The sequence below is a fragment of the Gekko japonicus genome, unplaced genomic scaffold (assembly GCF_001447785.1).
Source record: "Gekko japonicus isolate JY-2015 unplaced genomic scaffold, Gekko_japonicus_V1.1 scaffold875, whole genome shotgun sequence".
Taxonomy (NCBI): Eukaryota; Metazoa; Chordata; class Lepidosauria; order Squamata; family Gekkonidae; genus Gekko; species Gekko japonicus.
In genome coordinates this window covers 438,661-461,609 of record NW_015169200.1, presented here as the reverse complement: position 1 = coordinate 461,609, position 22,949 = coordinate 438,661, and the positions used below count along the sequence as shown (strand labels likewise).

Here is a 22,949-nt window from a genome sequence, read left to right as displayed (position 1 = left end):
GGCATGCCTTCTACAAAAGAGGTTAGGTGGCTAACGAGTCGGTGGCAGAGTATGTGGCGGTTTTGTGCAAGGCTGCAAGGCCCTGCAACTTCACCAACATTGAAGAGGCCCTCTGAGACCGGTTGGTTTGCGGCATGAAGGACGAACGGCTACAACAACGGTTGTTCGCCAAAACAACCCTGACTTGGGCTGTCGCCTACTCTGAGGCCATCGCCGCAGAGGCAGCCGACAAATCTACAAGAGAGGTCTGCCAGTGTCTGGCGTCAACGGAGCAGCGTGTACACCATCAGGTGGCCGACAGCGAGGGCAGTGACGCCAACGATGTCGTGTGCGCTGTCAGAGCGGGAACTGACAAGCGGACCCGAGTGAAGCCTGCGGCTAGCCCAGGGTGCGCCGATTGTGGTGGGAAACACCCTCGCGAGCACTGTTGGGGCCGAGACATTGCATGTCGAGCGTGCGGTAGGTGGGGCCACATCGCTCGAGCCTGTAGATCACCGAGGACATCAGCGCCGGCATCCCCACCAAGGAACCAACGATCACGAGCAGCCATCGGAGAAGCCAGCTGTCAGATGACAACGAGCCTGTCATTTGCATCAACTGACCTTCGCACCGGCGGTCACGGGAAGATCCATATCACCATCCACCTAGACGGCGTTCCCTGCAGCATGGAGGTCAACTCAGGATTGTCCGTGACGGTGATATCTTCCAGGGCGTGGCAGCGGCTCTTCCCCACCTGGAGTCGGTGGAGGCTGAAGCCCGCAGACACCCGGGTCTCTGATTTTCAGGGAAAATATATTCCTCTGGCGGGGAGGGATACCTTTAACGTTGAGTTTAAGGGGAAATGTGCCATGTTATCCTTGTTGGTTGCTGAGGGGGACCAAATTAATTTGCTGGGACTAGATTGGTTTGAACCCCTGGGTATTGCAATTACTGGTTGCAGAGAATAAATGGGCTTTATTGTAAGAAGAGTTCCCTGAGGTATTTGGGGATGGCCTGGGATGGTACAACGGGCCCCCAGTGTTGTTTGAACTCAACCCCTCCATAACCCCGATCCGATTGAAGTATCGGAAGGTGCCCATTTCACGCAAGCCCCGGATCGAGGCAGAGCTGGACAAGCTAGTCGAACAGGGGGTGCTGGAGCTGGTTTCTTTTGGCAAGTGGGAAACTCCTATAGTAACGCTGGTAAAGTCAGACGGGTCGGTAAGGATTTGCGCTGACTACAAGTGCACTATCGACCATGCTTTGCAGGAGCACTCTTACCCCGTTCCCATCATCAGCCACATTCTGGCATCCCTGGGAGGAGGGAAGGTTTTCGCCAAGCTGGACTTAGCACAAGCTTACCAGCAGCTGCCAGTGACTAGGGAGGCGGTGGAAGCCCAAACCATTGTGACCCACAGAGGAGCTTTTAGGGTCAATAGACTCCAGTTCGGGGTGAATGTTGCCCCAGGTATCTTCCAGGGAATGATGGAGGGGTTACTAAGAGGAGTGCCAGGCACAGTACTATACTTCGACAATGTGCTGATTGCCGGGGGGTCAGAGCGAGAGCTCACGGACCGAGTAAGGGTGGTATTGGAGCGTTTCAGGTCTGCTGGCCTTAAAGTGAAATAATCTAAATGCCTTGTGGGAGTCCCAAGCATGGAATTCTTGGGGTTCCGGGTAGACGAATCGGGCATCCACCCCACAGAGGACAAGGTGGCGGCGATTAAGAATGCCCCATGACCCCCTCAACAAGAAAGAGCTGCAGTCCTTCTTAGGACTATTGAATTTCTACCATGCTTTCCTCCCACACAAAGCGTCGGTAGCGGCTCCATTACACGCGCTCCTCCACAAGGACGCGAAATGGAGGTGGGACTCGGAGCACGAGCGGGCTTTCAGGGGAGTCAAAAGCCTGCTATCCTCCGACGCAGTCCTCACGCACTACGACGAGCAGTAGCTGTTGGTACTGGCAGCAGATGTGTCGCCATTTGGGGTGGGGGCAGATTTCAGTCCTTTGATGCCAGACGGAAGCGAAGCCCCCGTCGCGTTTTATTCAAGGTCGCTATCCGCAGCGGAAAAGAACTACGCCCAAATTGACAAAGAGGGGTTGGCATTAGTCTCTGCGGTAAAGAAGTTTCATGACTTTTTATTTGGGCGAAAGTTTCTTTTGGTCATACACCACAAACCTTTTTTTATTTTTTATTTATTTATATGTGACTTCTATACCACTCATGACCCCTACTGGGTCTCAGAGCGGTTTACAGGTGGCCTACATTATTGTAGTCAGATCCTGAGCTAGGGCGACAATTGTGCAGGGAGGGGTTGCCTAACAACACCCGGACGACAGGCTTCTCTCCGTACTCGGTGGCTCCGGCGGCATTCCGGCGAGCGGCGACCATCAGCGGGCTGCAGATGGACCCTCCGTTGATGCGCACTGCTCCTGGACTGCGGCGTTCCCAGCTACTCGTCCCTTCGGGCTCCAGCCGCGTCGCGCCGCAGTTGCGTCATCCGGTCCCGCCTCGATCCGATGTCGTCATCGCTCCTTCGGTCCGCCAGACGCCGCCATTGTTCTTCCTCGCCGCTGCTGCTTCTCTTACTGCCATTGTCGCCGTCAACCCTCCTGGCACGGAACCAGGAGGAGGGTGCCCCCCGCCTCTAAGGCAGGTACCCATTTCTCTACTTGCAATTACTTTTGAGCCGCTGGGTTGGCGGGAGCTGGGACTGGGGCCGGTAGCTCACTCCGGCCGCGGTGGGGATTCAAACAGCCATTATGGCTGTTCGCTATAGATGTTACTGCAGGTGCTGTTACTCCCTGCGCCACCCTGTTAGGGATATTTGCCCCGGACCGGCAAATCCCTAATATACTGTCTCCTCGGATGTTGCGGTGGGCGATTTTCCTCACTGCATATGATTATGACCTTGAGCACAGGCCGGGCAAGGCAATCGGACATGCGGACGCCCTCAGTCGCTGCCCTCTACCCGGCCAGGACATGGACCCTGCTCCGGCTAGCACGGTGCTAGCCACTGATGAACTACCTGAGGCCTCAACGGACATTGCTGCTGCAACAGCTAAAGACAGTGTACTCGCCCGAGTTTTAAACTGGGTGTGGAGGGGGTGGCCGCCAGGTACCGTGGAGCCGGAGTTCAAATGCTTATGCTTTTCATAAGAGGGCTAAGGGCACTGAAGCCCCGTCTCTAATTATTCAAAACATGACTCTGGCTTCTGAGACTGCAGCCGTTATTTCCCAGGTGCTTTCAGTCTTATTTTCAGAGCCGTGAGGATGGTGAGCTTCCCTTTTAAAAATGAAGGCTGAGACGCTCAGGGTGCTGAATTCTTCACCCCCTTACCTTAATCTGCACTTGTTATGAACTCTGGTGGAGGGTGTTTCTTTTTTTTTGCTTTCAATCAAGGGAAGGTTCTAAAAGCGAAAGAGCCGTCGTGCAGTGATTCAACCCGTCCCTTTCCCCTCATCCCTCCTGACTCATTTTCGGAGCGAGATTTGGGAGAGGCGCGCTTTGATGGCACCCCCCGGCCTATAGATTCAGAACGTGGTGTAAAGCGCAAGCCGGCAAATTAAGTAATCTGCTCCTCTGTGACTCATTTCAGTGCTGATTCAAAGAGGCCTGAAGCAAGCTAACCTTAACCGTGCAAAGGGTTAACTCGCGGGATTGCAGGTCTCACTATTATGCTTTGGCTGCAGGTGCTGAATTCTTCTCTTTCCGTTGGTAAGCTCAGGGCTTGGATCTTTAGCCTGGCTTCCAAGGGCTGGGGGGTGAGCCCTTTTGCAGGGTCATTGATTGTTACCTCTGACATCCACCCTGATTAGAGATCTCTAAGATGACGCCTGGTAGGAGACATCTTGTGTTCTTTGGATGTATTGACAAAACTTTTAAAATATCCGTTATCGTTTCCATATTTATTAAACAGAAGAAGAAGAAGAGTTTGGATTTATACCCCGCCCTTCACTACCCAAAGGTGTCTCAGAGTGGCTTACAAACTCCTTTCCCTTCCCCTCCCCACAACAGACACCCTGTGAGGCAGGTGGGGCTGAGAGAGCTCTGACAGAAACTGCTCTTTGTCAAGAACAGCTCTTATCAGAACTATGGCTTGCCCAAGGTCACACCAGCCAGATGCAAGTGGAAGAGTGGGGAATCAAACCCGGTTCTCCCAGATTAGAGTCCACGCACTTAACCACTACACCAAACTGGCGACCTTGGTCTACTGGAATGGCTGGTTATAACATAATAAGAACCAACAGTCAATGTGCATCATGTTTCAATGATGATGATGATGATGATGATGATGATGATGATGATGATGATGATGATGATGACGATGACGATGACGATGATGATGTGGTGACCAAACAGGGTTGCCAACCTCAAGGTGTTGGTTGGAGATCTGGGAGATTACAATTGATCTCCGGGTGTCAGAGATCAGTTCACGAGGAGAAAACGGCTGCTTTCGAAGGTGCAGGCTATGGATTTATACCCCTTTGAAGCCCCTCCCCTCCCCAAACCCCGCCCCCCTCAGGCTCCACCCCCCAAGTCATCATGTATTTCCCAACTCAAAGGTGGCAACCCCAGTAAACAAAGACATTTCCTGAAAAGGTTGCTGTTTAAAGACCGAGTCACAATCACTGTGTTAATTTGTTATTATATCACTTGATAGGATATATTTAATATTATGACTTCTGAACCATAGCAGAGTCTGTGCCTGCTGTTTCTCCATATCTGATTATTGCCTGTAATTCTTTTTCCTTCATATGGTTGTTAGAAGTTGGGACCCCTTGTAGATCACGGCTGAACTACGGGCTGTTTACCTGTGTCTCCCCAAGGGGCAAATAGTGTCTCCCCGTGGCCATTTCAGATTGGGAATCTGGCACGGAAGAAAGGCCAAAGCCCTCCCACCTGCGTGGCCCCAATCCAAACTGGGCCCCTGCACACTGGAAATTACGTTTCAACACAGGACTTTGCATGCATGTCTGATAGGCCCCATTAGAGAGATGGGACCCCGGGCAAGCACATAGTGTAATGTGTAATGTGTAGAGAGCCAGTGGTGTAGTGGTTAAGTGCACAGACTCTACTCTGGGAGAACTGGGTTTGATTCCCTCACTCCTCCACTTGCACTTGCTGGATGACCTTGGGCAAGCCATAGTTCTGGCCAGGGGTCATTTCGTAGAAAAAGAGGTGCAGGAGCTCATTAGCATAACTTATTAGCATAACTTATTTGCATATGCCACACCTCCTGACATCACCGGAAGTGTGTCAGAAGGCAACACCCACCGCTCAGGTGCCACTGGACTGTTTTGGATTGCTAGCTATGGGGGGGGGAATGCACAGATCTGCCCTTACAGAGGAGAGAGAGCTTGTACCTGAAGGCAGGCGGGGGGGGGGGCTCTGCAACTTACCTGGCTGCTTCTTGCTCCTCGTGGCCCAACTGAGGGCTGCTGGGAGCAGGGTGCAGGGCTTGTTGCATGTGCTCGCCCCCTGGGCTCCTTACTGCTGGAGCTCTGTTCCTGTGTGCTCCCACAGGAAATGTCCCCTGGTTCTGGCACAGCTGTCCTTGAAAAAGAGCAGTTCCTGTCAAGAGCTCTCTCAGCCCCACTTATCTCACAGGGTGTCTGTTGTGGGGAGGGGAAGGGAAAGGAGTTTGTGAGCCGTTCTGAGACTCCGAGTGAAGGGCGTCCCTTAGTAAGCAAAATAAAAAAGAAGAGTCACTGGCCCCAGGCTTGCTGTTCAAACTCCTTTCCATCAAAGCTTTCTATGGCCTTGTGTCCTGCTCTGTTTCATTGGTTCATTCCATTCTCAGGCAGCCTCCTGTTCCATGTACTGACCCGCTTCCCTTGCGCATGGCTGCTGTCTGTCATGCTCCCTTGTATATCCTGTCCTCTGACATATCATATACCCTATCCATGCCCATAGCCTTCAACTCACATATCATCTATCCTATTTATTTATTTGTTGTATTTATACCCCGCCCATCCCACAAACATGCTCAAGGTGGGTAACATCACATTACAATAAATACAATTACAATTTAAAAACACAGTATAAACGTTAAAATCTGTGGTTTCAGCTTAACAGCAGAAATCAGCTGGCTAGGAGAGATTCCAGCCTGTTAGTACAGGTGCGCCATCGCATTTTGCACTAGCTGCAATTTCCGGGACAGCCTCAAGGGTAAGGCTGCATAGGGTGTGTTCAGGTGGCTCTTTAGATCTGCTTGAGGCACGGGTGCCTCATAAATTTAAATGTAATGTCCAGACATCAACATCTGGGAAACATCCGTCTTCCGTGAGCATCCCGTTTTGCCATACCTCGGAGCCGTACTAAAAAGATACTACTTTAAATCTGGAGTTTTCGGTTCCGACGGGCCACTTGTGGACTTTCCCCAGTCTGATCATTCAAGCGTGCGGACCATCCCGAACGGGTGCCATTGTAAAAAGAATCTTGATTCTGCGCATGCGCGGATAAACAAGGCCATGATATCATGCCTATGCACATGCGCAGAAAGTTTTTTTCAAAAAAACCCCACCACGCGTGCCTCTTTCAGTGGACGCCGTCTAGACAATCCACAGTGGAAGCAGCAATTCCCCCGGGGGATGTCTGGTCATGCGAGGGTGGATTAAAAAGATCAGGATCAAATTTATTTTTTTTAACATTTTATTTTCAATTTCACAAACATTAAAATAAATCAAACATTCCTTTTATAACTCATACTTTCCCAAAAATAAAGTTCGTCTTCCTGTTTTAACAATTAATATTTTAAACTAGCATTTTCCATTCTTACAATAACTTCTTCATTTTCAGCCAATCTTATATTCTATCCCTTCTCGTCCACAATTCTTACTCTGACTTATTTTATAATATTAATGTCAATTTACACAAACATTCAAATAACTCAAACGAATCCTTTTAGAATTCATACTTTTCCAAAAGCAAGTTTCATCTTTCTAGTTTAACAATTAGTATTTTTAGCTATCATTTTCCATTCCTACTATAACTTCTTCATCTTCAGCCAGTCATATATTATATCCCATCTTGTCCAAAATTCTTCTTCTGGCTTATTTTGTAATATTAAAGTCAGTTTGTCCATTTCAGCTATCTCTAGTATCTTATTTTGAAGTTCTCTTATCGGGGGTATATTTTTTTATTTCCATCGCCTTGCTATCAATATTCTGGCTGCCGTTGAGAAATATGTGATTATTTGGGTATATTTTTTTAGTTTGTCCGGGATCATATTGAGCAACCATATTTCTGGTATTAGGGGAATATTGATTTTTAGAATCTCTAAAAATATTTTTGAACTGCGCATGTCCAAGCATGCGCAGTTCAGCTCGGAGCCGGGGACGCGCCGGCACATCCTTGCGCCGGCGATCAGACACCCGGTTTGCGGCGCAGCAGGGAAATGAACCACCTCGGTAGGTGGTTCCTACTTGATCCGCTTCATCGAGTGGATGGGCCAGTTCGAGGACGGAAGCACCACGCTTCCCAGATGTTGTGGTGTGATCGCGCTGGTTTGATTCGCCCCCGAACTGTCCCGCTAGTGGCCCAAATCCCCTCGTGTGAACGGGACCTGTTATACCAAACCCACACTGGAACAGAAATTCCCGTCTACATTGCATGCCACTTTCACTTTGATTAAGTGTCACTTTTTATGGCAGTGTCCAGACTGCATGCCGCTTTCACTTTGTTTGATCTCTGGTTTTATGGTGGCTGTCTGCATAGATTTATGGCTGTTTTAAGGCCATTCGGGGGTGACTCTGCAATCAGTACGGTGTTGGCCCAGGGTAGTTGAATGTGGTTTTGAACTGCATCTTTTCCTGTTCCAGTGTGGGTTTGGCAAAACAACAGAGCAAATGCTAAATGCAGATTGGGCCAATTAGGCCAAATCTGTATTTGCATTTTAAAATCATTTTCGTGCTGCTGTGATGCCGTCTTTCTCTATGCTTGTTTAAATGTTGTTTGGAGAAGATTCTTTTAAAGCAGTGCAGAGGTGCAATGACAGTGGAGCCGCCCCAAAAGGACGATAAACATATGTGGACGTGCAAAAGTATACTAGCACTGTTGAGGTATGAAAATGACAACAAATGTAGACAGCTTTTTTGAAGACGGAGTCAAAAGGCTGGGACACTGGTGGGAAAGACAAATGCAGATTCCGCCTAATGAGTAGCATTTAAACCAGCTGTGTCTCTGTGGATATATAAAGGACACACCATGGTGCCGTCAAAGAAGAGATTAAGGACTACTCCAGTTTAGGAGCTACCTTCCCCTAAACAATTAAGATTGGATAGTTACTTCTCAGGAGTTAATCCTCCATTGCATGACATGCCTCCTAAGAACAGATATGAGATGTTGAGACTTTTAAGTGACTCTCTTCAAGAGAAGCAAGAGCTGGATAATCAGGGCTGAAATGAAATTTCTTTTGGACAAGAGAATAGTATCTTAGCCTCGTTGGCTTCTCAGACCCTGCTAAATGCAGATACTGTGAGCAAGATTTACGTGAAATTGGAGGAGTTTCGGAGGAGAATTCAAAGTAGTCATTCAGAGCAGGAATAAAACCTCATGAGATAGGAACTAGTACAAAACAGAGAGCAGCTGGAGACCCAACGGGGTGCCAAAGGCAGAATCTTTCTTCCCCGGATATAGAGTCAAAACTGATATTTAATTCCATTGAGGACTATAAGTACTCATTCCAGTTTAGCCAGTATAAGGTCAACCTACTAATCACTCCTTATCAGGGGTCATTTCGTACAAAAAGAAGTGCATGAGCTCATTAGCATAACTCATTTGCATAAGTCATTTGCATATGCCACACCCCCTGACATCACCGGAACTGTGTCAGAAGGCAACACCCACCACTCAGGCTCCACTGGACTGTTTTGGATTGCTAACTATTGAGGGGGGGACGTGCAGATCTGTCCTCGCAGAGGAGGGAGAGCTTGTACCTGAATAAAACTTGGTCTTAAAGGTACCACTGGACTGTTTTGGACCGGGGGCCTGGGGGGGGGGTCTGCAACTTACCAGGCTGCTTCTTGCTCTGACTGAGGGCTGCTGGGAGCAGGGGGTGGGGCTTGTTTCATGTGCCCGCCCCCTGGGCTCTTTACTGCTGGAGCTCCGCTCCTGTGCGCTCCTGCAGGAAATGACCCCTGCTCCTTATAGAGGTATACGTCTGGCCTTGTGATCTAGGTACCAGATTAAGTCTCATCTGGCCAAATTACTGCAGTTATCTAAATACAGAATTAATTTGTGAATCATATAGTTTTGACGAAAACTTTTAGAACTTGGAGAGTTATGCTTAACTTTAGAACTTCTATGATTCTGAATCTTTTAATGCGTAGGGCTCTAATAGTGTCTGACTTTGGTATTTGCCCTGCTAGGGTTTTTAGGAATCAAAACATCAGTCCCCTAATGGTCAGGTCCCCCAGTTCAGACACTCTCCACAACACACTTTAGCAGTGATTGTTTATTGAGATCTGCTTACATTTAGGAAACAGGTGCCGTGTCAGAACTGAGAAAAAGGCGTGCAAAAGCCTCTATTATAGCAAATATGAAATACACCCCACACCTCTCACATACGTCTCACACACAGCCCCTAATGTTACTATGGCAACCCTGACAGATATACGGTGACTTATCAGGCCCGGCAAAAGAGTCTCCAGGGCCAGCTCCCTTGGAAACCGAACCAGCAAAGTGGTACAATCTTAAGGAAAGTTGTGGGTACTACAAGCAAGCACTCAAAACACTCATCCACTCCCCTCGGGAATTCCCTCCCCCCAAATCACGGCAAGCAATGAAGTGAAGTGAAACATAATGGAAACAAGGTGAAAGGAAACTGAACTGAAGTTTGACACTAATCTCTAGGGGATAAAAGAGGGGATGAGGGAAGCAAGATCAACAGAAGTTTTTGCGCAAGAGGGCAGTGAGCCCAAGTCAGCTCACTCTAATAATCTACTTTCTGGTTCTAAGGAGATCCAGGAAGATGCAGACAAAGAAGATCTGTGTGAAGCTTTTACACTTAATCTTAGCCAAAAGGCCGAGAAGGCTAAGGCTTTTAGACTTCTTGGAGCAGAGCAGAAAGATATGCTTGTAAGATCTGAAAAGTTAAAGGCACGATTTACTCGCATGTCAGCTGACGAATATGATCTGAGGCCCCGGTCACACGAAAGGTTTTGGGCCGGAAGAGGGACGGATCAGGGGCGCAGCAAACGGGCGCGATCCCACTGCAACATCTGGGAAACGTTGCGCACCCGTCCCCGATCCGGCCCTTCCAGCCGAAAACCCACATCAAAAATATACCACCTCCAGAGGAGGTCTTACCTGAACGGCCGGGGCAAGCGCGGCCATGGGATCGCCGGCGCATCCTTCTGCCGGCGCATCCCCGGCTCCTGGCCGAACTGTGCATGCTCACACATGTGCAGTTCGGCAGCCTCCCGTCGCTTTCTCCCTGGCCCCCCCCCCCGGTGTGGCAGGGACCTTACTACATCTGTGGAACATAACACAGAATCTGAATTGGTCTTGTTCTCCTCTAAACTGCGTAAGAGTAGAATATCTTTAGATAGGGGCATCAACATTGCTGGCAGCTATTTGTTGAATTAAACAGCAAAATTTAAGTTGGAAATGTTAGGTGGCTACCAGGAATTAATGTCATCTGATCAGATAGCTAACTTTACTTATATCTCCACCCAGGAAGCCAGTGTTTTAATCTATATTCTTGTAGCAGGTGAATTACTTCCAAGAATAGCTGAATTCACCGTGATGGAAATCTTTTATAGTGCTCAACTTCCCATAACATTTGAATTAAAAGCGCATTCCAGTTTTTATCAAATCGGTAGGCCACTATAGTGCAGGTATAACAAGTGGAACCCCTATATTGCAGCTAGGAAGCTGATGAATCAGGAAAGTATAAGTAACATCAAAAGAGAAATTATCAGTCACACAACAGGGCAAAACTTACATGAGTTACTGGCTGAATTTCTGGGAGCGTTTCCAACCTTATTTCTGAAATGTGTTGCAACTGTAAGAAGGGTGGGGAAAATGGTTTGATAGCGAATGTCAGAAGGCTCAATCAAAACTCAAGAGGAACTATCGAAGAATGAAAACTTGCTGTACTCCCCATGATATCTCGAGTTGTATTTCTCAGAAAAGAGTTTATAGGAGGCTATTGCATGCGAAAAAGCAAAGACACGCAAGATTGATGTGGCTAAAACACATCATACATAACTGTGCCCAATCAAAACAACCTCCATTGTTTTGGAAAAACCCTTGAAATAGGCAACAGAGAAATCTTGAAAGAGAAAATCTCTCCAGAAGTCTGGGTGGACTCTTTTCTGTGCGAGAGTAGAGGTATCGAGGCCAGTGATAAGATCTCTGAGCTTAGCCTCAGTTACAGAAATACAGGAGGAAGTTGAACCTGATGAGATTCTTGGGCTGATTCACTGCCCTAAAACCTGGCAAGCCTGCAGGTCCAGATGGCATTCCCTCTGAACTGTTCCTCTTCAGCCCAACTCGGTGGGCTTCATATCCGGCTGTTTTGTTTCACTGTGTTAGATCAAACAGGTGAAATCCCTGCAGATTGGGAGTCATCCGTTGTGGTTCCCTTCTACAAAAATAAGGGTACTCGCTTAGATTCCGTGAATTAAAGGCCCAGACTGGGTAAATTGTATGCCATGCATTTGGGACTCATATTGAGGTCTTGGATGGACAATTGTAATATTTTGGGACCTGAATGATTTGGCTTCAGGAAGGGCTATTCTATAGTGTATAACAGGATCATCTTGTCACATTTGGCTGAGAAGTATTTAAAGACGAATGGACTATATGCTGCCTTTTTGGTCTTTTGTTGTTGTTGTTCAGTCACACAGTCGAGTCCGACACTTTGCGACCACATGGACCAGATCACGCCAGGCCTTCCGGTCTTCCGCCGTCCTCTGAAGTTGGCTCAACTTCATGTTCGTTGCATCTATGACACTGTCTAACCATCTCATCCTTTGCCGTCCCCGTCTTCTTTGACCTTCAGTCTTTCCCAGCACCAGGGTCTTCTCCAGTGAGTGCTCCCTTCTCATTGGGTGGCCAAAGTAGTTGAGCTTCAGTTTCATTATCTGGCCTTCCAGGGAACAGTCAGGTTGATTTCTTTTAGGATAGACTGATTTGATCTCCTTGCAGTCCAAGGGACTCTCAAGAGTCTTCTCCAGCACCATTTTTGGTCTTACAGTTGGCATTTGATACTGTGAGTAGAGGCAAGTTGTGGGCCAAGCTACAAAGGTATGCAATTTCGAAGTATTTATTGTATTTGATTCAATTACTGCTTACTAGCACCTAACTCTACAGGTCAGGGGGTCGAGGAAAGGTCTTTTAAGAGGTAAAAGGAGTGAGGCAGGGTTGCATTTGGGCTCCCACGCTTTTTGCACTCTGCTTAAATGGCCCGAGTCCTTTCTAGTCAAAAGTGGGAATGTAATGACTCCATCGTTAGAGGGGCATCAAATTAACATAATGGTTTTTGTTGATGATGTCTTGCTACTATCATTGACTACGCAGGGCTTAAAAATCAAATCAATCAATTTATTAATTATTGTGAAATAGAGCAACGTAGCATAAAATAACTCTAGAATACTGCTGTTTGGAGACCTTAGGAAGACAGGCGTTCTCGGAGGAATGCAAAGAATTGAGTTTGAACAAGTTAATGCTTACAAATATCTGGGCATCTATTTTGACGCTCTAATGATATGGAAAAGTCATTTAAAACATAAATAGCTTTTAGTTTCTGTCCATCTCCTTGATGAAATTTTATTTTACAAAAGGTGGGCAGTCTTTTCCAGCATTGCTCAAATGATACAATTCCAAGTTCTTACCTGCACAACTCTATATGGGGCATCATTATGGCTTGAGAGGCTGCAAGCTAGCTTCTTCCAAACTGTCTTCGGAATTCCCAATTGTGTCTCCAATGCAGTAATTAGATCAGAAATTGGACTGTGCTCCTTACAACCAATCCCATGGAAATATGCTGTTAAAATGTGGTTAAAAATATTCTTATTAGAACCCTCAGTCACCTAATACATCTAATGAGGCAGGACTTATTTTTATCATCAAGTACAAATGCCTTTGGTAAATCGTGTGAACCGGGATTTTCGTTAGCTGATAATCTGTTTAATCACTATCCGGATCACCTATTGAAAACTATAACAGAAGCAGTTTTGTCACATGATTGGTCTGGGTTACTTACTGGTTCATACAGGAGGTGTTCTCCTTTGTATTATGGCTATATCTCTACAACTTCCTTTACAGTTGCTAATTATTTGGTTACTGTAAAAAAAAATCTTACCATGATATAACTCAAATGTTTAATTCTTTTGGCAAGATGTAATTCGCTCCCAACAGCCGACTACACAGGAAGGTTTAAAGGTAGTCCCTGGATTAAAAGAAATTGTTCTTGAGCATCTGGAGCAATAGAGACTGTCTCACATGTGCTGTTACACTGTCCTTTGTTGAAGCTAGGCATGATATATCGGGATCTCTTGCGAAATTTGACATTCAGTCAGGGGTCATTTCAAGCAAGAACGCGCAGGAACGGCGTTCCGGGAGTAACAAGCCCACCCACGCCCGACTTCCTGCTAAGGCCCCATGATTTCCTTGGCAGCGTGGGCCTCCTGACTCTCTGGGCTGCCCGGAGGACTCTCTGCCTCTGCCATGTAGTGGTTAATGTTCCAGACAAGGATTTGGGAGACCCAGGTTTGAATCTGAGTTGGGAAATACTGGAGATTTTTGCGGTGGAGCCTGAGCGGTGGGTGTTGCCTTCTGACACACTTCTGGGGATGTCAGTGGTGTGGCAAACAGGCACATGAATTTAATCAACGAGGTTCTTCACAAACATTTATTTAAGGGGGTGCTTGTTTACCTAGATGATATCCTTATCTACTCCCCCGATCTACCCTCTCACGTGAAGTTGGTGAGAGAGGTCCTGAGCACGTTACACAAGCACAAACTGTTCGCCAAGCTTTCCAATGCAAATAAATTACCCTAATGAGGTCCTGCACCTCTTTTTCTACAAAATGACCCCTGCATTCAGTGTAATTTATTAAGTATTGAGACAAGGAAGCTCTTTTCATAATAACGTGCTTCTTTATTGAACTTCCCGAACTGGCCTGAACTCACCCGCTCAACGGGAGCCAATTTATACTTGCAGAAACCACATCCACCTTTAACAACAACCCATACAAAGTCAACCAGAAGCCTTGCCTAGCTGGGCAAAAGCACCCCCTGGCCCTGACCACTTCCTAAAAAACACTTGCCGGGTGCCAGAATAGGTGTCGGTGGGTGCCTTCGTGCCCCCGGGCACCATGTTGGAGACCCCTGCCCTAGAGTTCTCCTGCTTCCATAGACTCACAATTCTCCTTTGTCGCCCCTCACGGCTGGAGCCTCTTCCTATCTCTCCCTTCAGATCCCGCCTCCAAACCCATCTTTTCTATAACACGTTTGGCTCCTCCTCTGAACGTAAGAACATAAGAGAAGCCAACGTCGGGGCCTTTTCCCACCCTGAAAACGAAGCCCCTTGTCATGCGGCTGCAGCTACAGGGAAGCCGGTTCTCTGTAGCGCAAGCCCATGCAACTAGGGTCTGTGTGTGCATGACACATCACAGCAGGTGGGGCACACGGCATAGGGTTTCCCCCATGTGCATGCCCTTCCTTCCCTTCCGTACCGTCTCCCTCTTTTTAAAGAATTTGGATTGTGAGCACCCTGAGCAGAGGGCCACATTAGTGCTTGCATTGCCACAAAAAAGTGCTCCTGTCAATCGGTGACTACGTATATTTCGATATCGATAACCCGTCGGCTGTTGCTTCACAACCGGAGGACATCATGGTTTCGTTCACGTGCTTTTTCTCTTAGCACATAAGAGTGACTACCGTCTGAGGGCTGAATGTTTCCCCTTTGCCTCTCTGTCTTTGAAGTATCTGGCCTGTCGGCAGGTGTCTTGCAGTCTTACTAAAAAAAAATCAAATGGAAATTTGAGCAGGAGGGGTGGGGTGGGGAGAGCCAAGATCTCCATCTGCATTTCACAAACTACCAAGTCCAGACTGTTCACTAGCAAGGGGACGTGTACAATTGAGACACTAATCTTGCGAGGTCCTTCTTAACTCTGCAAGGTTTCTGTGTGTGTGTGTGTGGTGTTTTGACCCCAAGTCTGCTGACCACAAAGGTATGAGAATGGGGGTGGGGGGTGGGTTGTCCAGTAGAGCAAGTTCTGTTCTGCTATCTGGGTGAAGCCGTTCTGAGCAGTGACATGTTCTTCTCCCCTTCGGTGTGTTCCTTTTTGGTGTTTTCTTTTTCATCTGATTCCCCCCACCCCTCTTTTCCCAATTTAGAAAGCGTGGAAGGAAGGCACGTCAAAATCGAGATGGGCAGCGAACGGGCCCTGGTGCTGGATCGCTTAGCGAGCAACGTGGCCAAAAGGAAAAGTTCTATGCCCCAGAAATTTATTGGTAAGCTAAGCATGTTTTCTGAACTGAATCTCTCACATGCGCTGCCACTGTAGGTGCCGGAAGGTTGGTTGTGTCTAATGCTTCTTCAGCAAAGCCTGATTTAAAAGCTTGTGTTCATCAGGTGCGAGACTATCTTCTCAGTCACATGCAGGAAATCAGGTTCATTCACATCCAGACTCCTGTGTTGTTTGTGAAATGAATATGGGGCCTTTTTTGTCACCGCACTCTTTACAACGGAGCGGGCGGCTTTAGGTACTTTCCTTGGCATTGGCAGAACTTCTCCTACCACTGAAATGAACGGCAAAGCTCTTGAAAGTGCGGGGAAAGATTGGTTTCACTGTGGGAGTTCCAGGGTCATCATGTTGATTTCTACTGAAGACGGTGGCACTTTTCCAAATAAATAGCCCGCTTCTAGAGAACTGTATTCTGGAATGCCCATGGACCATGGGATGATGTGATGGAGATCCATGCGACTCCTCAGAGGGTAATGCATAAGATTTGGAACCCATGGTTCCACTGCTAGATCCGGTCTTTCCTCCCGCATGCCGCTTTCTTTATAAGAGGTCTGAAAACCTCTGGTGTGTAGCTGTGTCGGTCTGAAGCAACAGAGCAAAGTTTAAGTCAGTGGCACCTTTAAGACCAACAAAGTTTTATTCTGGGTATAAGCTTTCATGTTTATGCACACTTCTTCAGATATCAGAATAAAACTTTGTTGGTCTTAAAGGTGCCACTGGGCTTAAACTTTTCTCTTCTGGTAATCTGTTTGATGAGGCTAGCAGTCGATTTAAAGAGTGTTTAGTTCTGCCTATTAGCCGGTTAATTGGTTTAGTTGATGCGCTTTAAATTAGTTAGCATATTTCCTAAATATGCTTTGGAAATATGGAAGCCAGTTGTGAAAGAGCTTAATGTTTAACAAGATAAAGCGCATGGTGAGAAGCAATGCTCCCTCTAAGCTGTAGAGTCTTGCGAGCAAAAATTCTACTTTGCGTGCATACGGGAACCATGCGGTGATCTGCATGGGGAGATGGCAAGAGGGAAAGGGTAAACCCCCCCCCGTCCATGTTGTGCCCTGATCTTAATCAGTGCCCTTCCTGCAGCTTTTATTGATGCTTATTAAAAAGTGGGGCTTCCCTTCACGAAAGACCACAACCAATGTTCCCTCTAAGCTGTGGAGTCTTGTGAGCAAAAACTCTACTTTGTGAGCTACTGGCATTAAAGCTGTGAGCGAGTGATTTGGCTACTGCATAAATTAGTTTGCTCTGGAGCAATGTGTGAGCCGGAGGCTAAAAAACTGTGAACTAGCTCACATTAACTCAGCTTAGAGGGAACAACTAGTTTGGCTCCATGTTGCAAAAAATGCCATTCTGCTAAATGGAAACATCTCCCAATTATCCTACGGCGATGATGCAAACATCAGGAAATTTAAATCATTTTTAAAACACTACAAATGCTGTTAGTGCCTATACTGACAGTGCTGGTATTTTATTATACGTGATAACATTAGTGCCCCCCCCCCCAAAAAAAAATCATGGGGTAACCTGGCAAAATAATTGATTTGGCTGTTAATTGATCGACAGTAGCTTCTGCAACTGAGCGTTATTGGTTCTAAAGAAGCTCCCAGTTAATAGTTCATATAAAGAGCACACTCAAAAGAACAGAAGTGACAGCAAATAAAAATATTTCTACAAATCATACATCACGCACAAGGAGAGAGCTCTAAAGATCCACAAATTTGACTACAGAGAATTGTCTCAATCCAGCAACCAGTTTGCGAAAAAAGACTAGGACTGCAACCTTTAATGGCTTTAACTGAAAAGTTTAATCACCTAAAGGCTGTGTTGATTACTTTGTAGGGCATTTTTTGTTCTCAGTAGGTATAAATTTTAATTACTGGGGTCTTGAGGCTGTGAAAATGAGACCATTACTTATTATTTTCCAACATTATTTCGGCTCCGGCGCCTGCTGCAACAGGCAACATCCAAGAAAATATTAAAGCCGACCTTCCCTTCTCACCAGTATCCCCTCTAAGCTGAGTTAGCGTGAGCTAGCGCATAGTTTTTTAGCCTCCAGCTCACACATTTTTGTCTCAGCTTAGGAAGGATGGCTCCAGAGCAAACTAATTTATGCAGCAGCCAAATCGCTGGCTCACAACTTTAATGCCATGTCAGCGAGCTGCCAAAGAGATTTGTGTGTATCTGAAATGCATTCCCTTGGTCTCCCTCCCCCCCCCCCTCGCTCGGTCACACATGCAAGATAAAGCGGGGGGAGGGGAAGCGGGGCTATTTCCTCCAGAGGAATTTGACCCACCGTTGCGTGATCACACAGTCCTTGGACGCTGCGGGCACAGCCCACCCCTGTGTGATCAGACGCAACCGCGGGTGAGTCAGGGTGGCTTTTTTTGCTGTTTGTTTCCGATGCGCTTACACGAGGAACCGATGAATCACATCCCTGCACTGAGATCTCCCTATGGAGCCTGCGATGATGCACATACTGAGGCCCCGGTCATACGAGAGGTTTTGGGCCGGGAGAGGGACGGATCGGGGGTGGAGCAAACGGGCGCGATCCCACCACAACATCTGGGAAGCGTTGCGCACCCGTCCCCGATCCGGCCCTTCCGCCCAAAACACGGAGCAAAAATGAACCACCTACCGAGGTGGTTCTTCTTGGACGGCCACATTAAGGCCGGCCATGGGATCGCCAGCGTGTCATTTCGCCGGCGCATCCCTGGCTCCTGGCTGAACTGCGCATGCTCAGACATGCGCAGTTCGGCAGCCTCCCCCTCCCAACCGTCTTCCTCCCCGGCATCTGATCGTGCCGGGGAACAATGGCGCTGCGGCTTAGGCATCTCTATTTTGGTACGGCTCTAATTAGCCGCACTTTGGCTGGTGTTTTTCCTGCCGTGTGGCAGGGACCCGAGAAGGGGGGGGGGGAAACAATGGCACAAAGTCGGGATGGCCTGATTAGACCATCCCAACGCCATGAGAACGCGCTGGAGCGATCAGACACAGGAAACTCCGTCTGTGGCCCGTTGCAACCCGTTTACTACCAGATTTTCCCTGGGGTAGAGCAAAACAGGTCGCCGACGGGTGCGGGGCGCTTCCCAGATGTTCCTGTCTGATTGCACCCTTTAAATCCGCCCAACATTCGAGCCTATGGCGGGGCTAATTGTGCATGTGATCGCGCCTCTTGTTTGCTTCCTTTAAGTTATCCACATGACTTGTTATGTTTTTGTCCTGGCCTGGTTTATCCATTCTGTTTGTTTCTTTTAGGCATTTCTAATGGCATTTTTCCGTTATAAAGTGTTGAATAACATTTATATGCCGTATCAGGGCCCTTTTTGTATCAGGAACTCCTTTGCATATTAGGCGACACACCCCTAATGTAGCCAATCCTCCAAGAGCTTACAGTAGCCCCTGTAAGAAGAGCTCTGTAAGCTCTTGGAGGATTGGCTGCATTAGGGGTGTGTTGCCTAATACGCAAAGGAGTTCCTGCTACAAAAAGAGCCCTGTTAAAACTAACCTTTTGACACCAGTTTTACTACCAACTCTCATTATTTTAGTAAGGAAAAAGACTGCTGCCAGTTTGTCCGGGATGTTGAGATACCATAAAAGCAACTCCACCTTTCAAACTGAACCAGAATAGCCACAATATTCGATAACATTCCTGGTCTCCTTTAGCCCTTAGATGGTAGTCTAAGAGCTAAGCCAGGCATCTTGGAAAGGTTAGCTGGGAAATACTAGTCCACTGCACTAAGGTTAATACTTTACCTGATAATATTTCCGTATTATCAAAACCAGTATTTGAGAAATTGGAAGAACAATTTAATCAACAAAAGTTACCACTGACTGTAGAAAGGAAATCGATCAAGATGGGTAGCCAGTCGAAATGAGCAAGAGTCCAGCAGCACCTTAAAGGCTAAAAAAAATTGTGTACTACAAGTATTTTAAAGACTTGGAGAAAACGGTAAACAACTTCATTTGGCAATCTAAAAAACCGAGAATAAAAACTAAATATCTGCAGGACAATAAAAAGAGAGGAGGCTTTGCATTGCCTATTTGGCAATTGTATTACTTTGCAGCTTCAATGGTATGGATTAAAGAATGGGCAGTGCTAGAGGACTTTAGAACATTAGCGTTAGAGGGATCAGACTTAGTAATGGGATGGCACGCGTATCTATGGTACGGGAAGGATAAAATCCACTCTAATTTTCATTCACACATAATTAGAAGCTCTCTCATTAAAGTGTGGAACTCAATAAAATATAAAAACTATACTAAAATCCCAATATGGATATATCTCCAATAGAAGCATTTGCTAAGCCCTCACTTAAAATAGGGAAAATTAATGAAAGTTACGGCAAATTATTAAACAGGCTGAATTGAATTTGGATGAGGCTTTATTGAAAAATAACATAAAGTTATCCTGGTGGGGGGGAAATGTACTAAGATCACGGTATAATGAAGATTTAAAAAACAGGATTTTACACTAGTATGAATGAACTGGACAAAATCTGGTTATCTTCCAGTGATAAGCTTATACAGAAACTCTATACCATATTGATAGAGGACTTTTTACAAGAAGAAACTATAAAAACGTCAATGTTAGCTTGGATAAAAGAGATTGGGCACCCGATAGAGGCAGAACAATGGACCAAAACATGGAACTCATTGAAATTTATGAGAGCCACCCCGTACAAGGAAAACATATATAAAATGTTCTACAGGTGGCATTGGACTCCTGCCAAGGTAGCAAAGTGTTTTCCAAAGGCATCTAACTTATGTTGAAGATGTGGAAAAAATGTAGGATCATACCTCCACATATGGTGGAGGTGTGACAAAATCCAGAAATTTTGGGGGGAAATTGCTAACACACTTCTAGTTGCCTTAAAAATCAATATCCCTTTAATACCTGAAATATGGCTACTTAATATGATTCCGGACAAAATAAAAAACACACACAGATAATTACATATTTCTTAACCGCAGCCAGAATATTGATAGCAAGGCGATGGAAATAAAAAAATATACCTTCTATAAGAGAAGTCAAAAACAAGATACTTGAGATAGCAGAAATGGACAAATTGACTATAATATTACAAAATAAGCCAGAGGAAGCTTTTTGGAAGAGATGGGAAATAATATATGACTGGCTGAAGATGAAGAAGATAAATTAGGAATGAAAAAATCCTAGTTAAAGATAATAATTGCTAAATTAGGAAAAGGAACTTTATATTTGGAATAGTATACAAACTTTAAATGGATTTGTGATTGTTGGGGGTTTTTTGGTGGAAATTGAAAATAAAGTGTTAAAAAAAGGTTGTAAACCTATTAAATTGCGTTTTATATGGAAATAAAGACAGCACGGCCACATTTTGAGCAGACTCACAAAAAAAATTGTGGTGGGGAGGAACTTCCATGAGTCACTGCTCACTTCTTCAGATACGACGACTCATGAAACCTTCTACCCTGCCACAGATTTTCTTAATCTTTAAGGTGCTACTGGACTTGCTCTTTTCTACTGCTGTGGAAAGGAAAGTTTGTGTTCAAGGCCGGTTCCGGATTTTGGCTGGCCCTGGGCAGAGAGTGTTCATGCACCCCCTATGCCTACTACCAGTGTTCCCACTAAGCCGAGTTAGTTTGAGCTAGCTTACAGTTTTTTAGCCCCTGGCTCACACATTTTTGTCTTAGCTCAGGAAATACGGCTCCAGAGCAAACTAATTTATGCAGTAGTCAAATTACTCGCTCACAACTTGTTAAATAGTGGGTTCCATGGAGGAACAGACCCCAAATACAGTGATCAGTACTTTATTAGTGATTTCAGGATGGAGAAGGAAGACAAAATCCCAGGCAGAAGCCTGGTTTTTAAGCATGCAAAAAACCACACCCCAAACACTCCCACTCCCAACTATAGACTATTTACATTACATTGTCTCACTATTGGTCCATTCTAGGATCCTAGCCAACTATTGTTTTGTGGACACAAGCTGAACCCGACCCCAGGGCTAGTTTAGGGTTGACTCATCCTTAGTACTGTCCTTTTCCTAAAGATGTTGGCTGGTGGGCGCAACTAGGAGTGCGCTGCCACGGCCACCAGGAATGCTTATGCTTTCTGCGTCACCCACATGTGCTTCTCCAGCAGCTCTAGCAGCACATGCAGCTGGGAGCACAGGTAGCACAGGTAACAACCCTATGGTCCAACATACCTGAGGGACCGCCTTTCCCCGGATATAACCCAGAGAGCACTACGGTCAGGGTCACCATGTCAATTGACCCTCCCAGGCCCAAGGATGCCAGGCTCGCTGTTACCAGGGCCAGGGCCTTTTCAGTGGTGGCTCCATACTGGTGGAATGAGCTCCGGGAAGAGATCAGGCCCCTACAGGATCTTCTACCGTTCCACAGGGCCTGCAAGACGGAGCTCTTCCACCAGGCTTTCAACTAGGAGCTGCCCTCACCACTGCCACGAACATCTGTGGTTATGGGCCGGCCCCAACCCTGAGATCGAGCCATAGCATCATGTGACGCCAGAAGATCATGGAGTCAGAAATTATCGGCTGTTACATCATATAGCACGCCATCTCAATTCATGATGTAATGATTACTATTACTAGCACTTTATGATTATCTGATTGTTTTATAATGTTTTATGTCAATTTTATGGTACCCTGTACCGACCAACGTAAGCAGCCTTGAGCTGGAATAAATAAAAATAATAATAAATACAGTGCTCACAACAAGCAGTGAGTGCAGACATCAGAGAAAATAATGTGTGAATAGGAATCCAAGGGCTTCGGCAGCTGCCCCGCCTCAGACAGTATGCTGACGCCAGCCGTGTTTGCATTCAACGTTCTCTTCTTCATGCTCAATGGAAGGAACCCTCCCAATCCAAGACAGCCTCAAAAATAAAAGATCTGCTCCTTAGCCAGGGTGATTCTGTTTTGCCCTGTTTTTAAAGCAATTCAAGATTTTGAAACGGGTCTCTACCGCTTTGCCTTCGAGAGTGGGCGGGTGGACGTGTTAGCATTAGTAAATGATCCTATCTCTCCCCAAGCAGCGAAAAGCTTTCCTGTCTGATTTTCTACACATCTCTGCTGTTAATAGGTCAAGCATAGATTTTTTCTCCCCGTGGTCTGATGGAAATGCTACCGAAAGTCTGCCGTCCTCCTAAAACCAAGCCTTACCAAATCAGTGGCTAGACTCCCAAGAGTCATGAAATGTTATTGTACTTTTGAGTATTAGACTAACTGCAGACAGGGGCACATTTCTGGAGGGAGGAAAAACAAAACACGAGTTTCAGTCCCTGAGCAGGCAGATTTTTCCCCTCTTTCTTTGGTATCAGGTGTCTGAGCAGGCCGCTGTCCCTGTTTTACAAGCTAGTTTCTGGATGCTGCATTTTTATCAGATCTTAAGCTGCGACAGCCCTCTGACTAACTGCTGTTATCTCTCTTCCTACTTTGAATGCCTTGAACGAAAATAAAATTGACCTTAATTCCCTCCCCC

General features: G+C 46.4%; 1 protein-coding gene across 1 annotated transcript in view; it reads left to right on the top strand.

Annotated features, from left to right (window-relative positions):
• Positions 1-22,949, top strand: part of IKZF3 (IKAROS family zinc finger 3) — a 100,018-nt gene that overhangs the window by 54,732 nt on the left and 22,337 nt on the right. The window contains exon 5 of the mRNA XM_015416327.1: positions 15,337-15,453. Coding sequence (XP_015271813.1) covers positions 15,337-15,453 — 117 coding nt within the window. The remainder of the gene's footprint in view (positions 1-15,336; positions 15,454-22,949) is intronic.